This window comes from Pteropus vampyrus, unplaced genomic scaffold (assembly GCF_000151845.1).
Source record: "Pteropus vampyrus isolate Shadow unplaced genomic scaffold, Pvam_2.0 Scaffold309, whole genome shotgun sequence".
Lineage (NCBI taxonomy): Eukaryota > Metazoa > Chordata > Mammalia > Chiroptera > Pteropodidae > Pteropus > Pteropus vampyrus.
Window position 1 is genome coordinate 162,540 of NW_011889090.1, and position 4,683 is coordinate 167,222.

Genomic DNA, 4,683 nt, shown 5'->3' on the forward strand with positions numbered 1-4,683 from the left:
CGCCCGCCAGCGCCGTGGGGCCTCCCGGGCCGGTGCCAGGGGCGGCTTCCGCAGGAACTTCTTTTCTACATACTTGTCCTTGATCCAGGCCTCCTTGTCCTGCCTGGACCAGGGGTGTACATGAGGCCGCACTCACGGCTGCGGCTCCGTGCCCCTGCCCCTGCCCACGCTGCCCCCACCTCACCTGGGGCTGCTGGCCGTGGGCTTCCTGCTGCCCGGCCCCTCACACTGGGCCTCATAGATCTGGTTCATGGTGCTGTTCCCGAGCTCGCACATCAGCTAGCAGGAGACAGGTGTGCAGGCCTCAGCCGCAGCTCACAGACCCCAACCTGACCGCCCCGCACAGGCCTGCGATGGCCCCACACACCTTCAGCAGCTCTGGCTCCCACGAGTCCAGCGTCAGCGACCGCACCTTGGAGCAGTGGACACCCAGGCTCCTGGACCGGAAGCGGGCAGGCAGGGGTGAGTGGGGGCAGGGCTCAGTCCCAGCACCCCAGCCCAGCTGCCTGGTGGGCCTACCTGTGGATGCCTGAGCACTCGATGCAGAGCAGCACGCCCAGGTTGATGCTGGCCCAGCGGGGGTCTGGCTGGCCACAGTCGCCACACTGGCCGTTGCCAGCCACACTCTGCATGCGCTGCAGGGCGCTCTCGCCCTTGGCGCCACGCTCCCGAAAGTCCGTGGCGGAGTCGATGCTGCTTGTGGATGGGGACGCTGTGCGGTCCAGCCTCTGGGGACGGTGCGAGGGCCACTCAGCCCTAGGGGAGCTCCAGCCTTGGTTTCCCCAGCAGGTACCCCCCTCCTCCCAGCCAGAGATGCCAGCTCAGGCAAGGGCCCCTGAAGCAAAGCCCGCACACGTGTGTGTGCACGCAAACTCACGCACACAGCACGCACACATGCACATGCACACACACACTCGCACGCAGCCTGTGGGGGCCGCGTGCACACGTGTGGAGGGTGCTGGGAGGGCCACACCTCGCCGTAGCAGCTGTCTGGGCTCTCCCGGTAGGCGGAGGCGATGCTGGCTTGCACAGCGTGGACCCAGGCCTGCCGCAGCTTCTCTGAGTCAGCCTGCAGCATGCAGCTCCTGGGCAAAGGGACCCATCAGGCCGAGCAGCAGGCACCCCCTCCCCAGCCCCCCAGGGCTGCGCCTCCTCACTTGGTGGGCGACACGACTTCGAAGCAGAACCTCCGCTCGATGTCCTCGCACGGCTTCACGGAGCACAGGCGGAGGTCGTCCACCACCACGGTCAGCACGTCCTGCAGGTGGCACACGTGGCCCTCACACTGGCGCCCAGCCCTGACCAACCGCCGAATGCTCCGCCTCAGAGACACGGACTGTCTGAGACCCAAGTGCTCTCTGTCCCCTGATGCTTTGGCTTTGGTGCCCGGCAGTGTCCTTGGTCCTATGTGAACCCCGCCGATCAGCCCAGCCCAGCCCAGGGCCCAAGTGCAGGGGGTCCTGCAGCGCACCTTCAGCTTCTTCTGGTAGACCAGCTGACTGTTCTGGATGGAGAACCAGCGCCTGGGCAGGTGGATGGGTCAGGACAGGGTCAGGCAGGGCCGGCCTCCGTCTGCCCCATTGTCCCCCGGGGAAAGGCCCTCCCTCACCGGTTCCACGTCTTGAAGGCGTTGCTGGCCCTCTTAAAGAGGTAGCCCTCCATCACCACACCACTGGGCGCATCCACGTCAAACTCTGCTTTGGGCTCATCATAGGAGAAGTCCTGGGGGCAGTCGGAGCCGGGCCCCAGTGAGTGCCCGCCCCCGGCTGTGAGGACACTGTGCCCTCCCAGGCTCCATCAAAGGCCAGGTGGACAAGGGCAGTGCTCTTCCCAGCCACTTCCTGACCTGAGCAAGGCCCCTGTCCCAAACCCCTGGGCCCAAGAGCCCCAGCACCCGCCTCAGCCTCATAGGGCTGGCAGGCTCTGGGGTCAGGAAGGAAGCTGCCTCCCCCCACCGTGAGTGCCCCATTCACGTCGCCAGCTGGGTCTGCTCCGCTGGCCTGACAGAGCTCCATTCAGGCAGCCGGGGAGACACTGAGTGCTGTCCTGTGTGTCCGGCGGTGGGAGAGGAGGCCTAGCCACCTGCTCCCCTGGCTGAGAGGGGGCAGGAAGGGACAGCTGCTGCTGCTCCCACGGGGGCGCGTCCCGGCTCAGCCTATGCCCTTGCCAGTGCCAGCCGCCAGGCTCGCAGCGAAGTGCCCACAGACGCCTGGGGAGCTCTGAGGCTGCAGAGGTGTCCTTGGTGCTGAAGCGTGCAGGGCGGGAGGGCGGCAGCCCCGCCTGGTCGTCCTCCCTCCACTCCTCCCCCCCCGAGTGGACGCCCACTCACCTGCAGCAGCGTCTGTGGGGTAGGCAGAGCAGGAGGAGGGGGAGAAGGGAGACAGCACCAGTGAGTGACAGCTCTGCCTCCCACCCTGCACCCATCCCCGCTCAGTGATCCTGAAATGGCAGCTCCTGCCTGCAGCCCACCCCCGCCCCGGGCAATGTGGGGGCAACCGTCTGGCAGTAAGTGATGAGGCCCGAGTAGGAGCCAAGGACTGAGGCCCCACAGGCTACCCCTGGCCTTGAAGGAAGGGGATCCGGGTCCCAGCTGCAGCCCCAGCATCTGTGAGCTGAGGGGCTGGCCCCCTGCCCACCCAGTCCTGGCCTCTAAGTGACCACAGAGCCACCCCTCTTTCTCCATAGTGGCGAGTCCCCTGAGGAGGGGGACCCCTGCGGAGGGGGCAGGCCTGGGGAAAGGGACATAGTGTGAGTGCACGGGGGGCCTCCTCAGGCAGCAGTATGGAGAGGCTTCGGGGCAGTGGCCTCTCGGGGTCCTGCGCACGCGCGTGGGTCAGGCTGCAGGCCTCACCCGCTGCTGGATGGCCGCGTGCCTGTGCTCCATCTCCCGCTTCTCCACTGCGGAGTCGATCACCAGCTGGTCCAGCTGTGGGGAGCATCGAGGAAGTAAAGGGACCCCCTGAACCCAGGCCCCGGTCCCACCCTGCCCCCCAGGCTCACCTCGGCTGCCAGCTTCTTCATGTAGGGGTCCAGCTGGTGCAGCAGGCTGTAGCCCTGCTGGAAGAAGCTGTACTGGGCGTGCATGAAAGACAGCATCTGCAGGGTGGCACAGGTGAGACAGGCCCCTCCTGTGTGCCCACACCCAGCACACGCCTGTGCTCCAGGACAAGCCCCGCCTGCCCTCACCAGGCACTCACAGAATCCAAGATCTCAAACTTCTTCTTGGCCTGCAGGACGTTGATCTGCCAGGGGAGAAGTGAGCAGGCAAAGGATGTCAGGGCCGAGGTAGCCTGTGGCCTGTACCTTGCCGCAGAGTCCACTCCGGCTGCTGTGGTTCCCTGAGACCCCCTGCTCGTCTTCAGCTCCCTGCACTTGTGCCCGGCCCCTCCTCTCACAGGCCTGGTGTCCTTTCCCATGTCGGGACGTCACGTCCTCCCCAGGGGCAAAGCTAGGCATTCCCATCCCTGCTCCGAGTCCCTCGAAGTCCCTCCGCCAGGTATCCTGGGCCTCGGCCCCTGCGGCCTGCAGCCCCCGCGGGCCCCGTCCCATCTGGGCTTTGCCTGCCCTACCATGTTACTTCCCAAGACCTGACAGTGCAGGTTTTCTGGAGCCAGAGGCGCCTCTTGATGGCAGGTCCACCCGCCCTCAGGACTCCCCCACACGCCAGTCCACCTGCCCTCAGGACCCCCCACAGCCCCTGGGACCCACACTCGGCGCCGGGCGCTGACCTGGAGCACGTAGTCCAATGCCAGGTGGCGGAAGCACTTGCGGGTGACGGTCAGGGCACCTGTGGCCTCCTCCACCTCATGCGGCCGGTGCCGTGGGGCCTGGGCGTTCCTCGCCAGGGACAGCTCCAAGTCCTCCCGCACTTTGTCGAACTGCTTCTTAGTCTCTTTGAACTTACGCACGTCCCTAGGGATGGCAAGTGTCGGTCAGGGGTCCCAGGAGGACGGACGTGCGGTCTCTCACCCCCATGAAACACCCTCCCTCTGCTCCCGGCCACGCTCCGTGCTCCTGGGTGGCCTCCCTCTCTGGCCTTCTTGCCCACTCTCCTGCAGCCACCACCTGGGCCTCCCCCGCCGCCCAGACCCCCTACCCTGGTCCAGGGCCTCCCCTTGCCCTTCACCACCTCACCTCCAAGACTGGTCCAGCCTGGGGTGACCCAGCCTCCTCCCTGACTCCAGACGTGTGTACCTAACCTCAACGTGACACCACATGGGCGTCTCCTGGACACCCCAACTGCATACGCAGGTGTGGAGCTGAGACTTTCGCCCTGCCCTCAGCCCCTCCCACAACCCTCGCCCCTCTCCTGGGGCCCTCCAGCCTGTCCCACCTCCAGCCTTTGCCCTGCTGAGCCCCCAGAGCCTGAGGCCTTGGGCAAAGGCCCCTCCCAAGCAGGCCCTAGGCCACGAGATCAAGCACTGTGCGTGCACCCACTCCAGTGCAGGTGTCACCATTAGCTCCCCCGGGAATGGCCAGGCCTCCCTCGCCTGAGGGCCTTGGGCCACTCACTCTTTGACGAAGTTGTGGAGCTGCTGCCGCACGGACCTCTGTGCCTGGTCAAACAGGATCTGGGAGCCGAGGGAGAACGGAGTGTCACGAGTCTGTCCCCACACACCCGAGGCCAGGCCCCGGTCCCCCAGGTGAGAACAAGGGAAAGCCCCCCAGCCCTTCCTGGGCCCC

General features: G+C 66.5%; 1 protein-coding gene across 1 annotated transcript in view; it reads right to left on the reverse strand.

The window, feature by feature from the left end:
- Positions 1–4,683, reverse strand: part of ACAP3 (ArfGAP with coiled-coil, ankyrin repeat and PH domains 3) — a 13,144-nt gene that overhangs the window by 4,001 nt on the left and 4,460 nt on the right. The window contains exons 8-21 of the mRNA XM_023521634.1: positions 4,513–4,571; positions 3,729–3,912; positions 3,198–3,242; positions 3,001–3,096; positions 2,852–2,926; positions 2,330–2,341; positions 1,610–1,722; positions 1,472–1,523; positions 1,158–1,258; positions 974–1,085; positions 520–728; positions 368–437; positions 185–279; positions 4–103 (exon numbers count right to left, since the gene is read on the reverse strand). Coding sequence (XP_023377402.1) covers positions 4–103; positions 185–279; positions 368–437; positions 520–728; positions 974–1,085; positions 1,158–1,258; positions 1,472–1,523; positions 1,610–1,722; positions 2,330–2,341; positions 2,852–2,926; positions 3,001–3,096; positions 3,198–3,242; positions 3,729–3,912; positions 4,513–4,571 — 1,323 coding nt within the window. The remainder of the gene's footprint in view (positions 1–3; positions 104–184; positions 280–367; positions 438–519; positions 729–973; positions 1,086–1,157; positions 1,259–1,471; positions 1,524–1,609; positions 1,723–2,329; positions 2,342–2,851; positions 2,927–3,000; positions 3,097–3,197; positions 3,243–3,728; positions 3,913–4,512; positions 4,572–4,683) is intronic.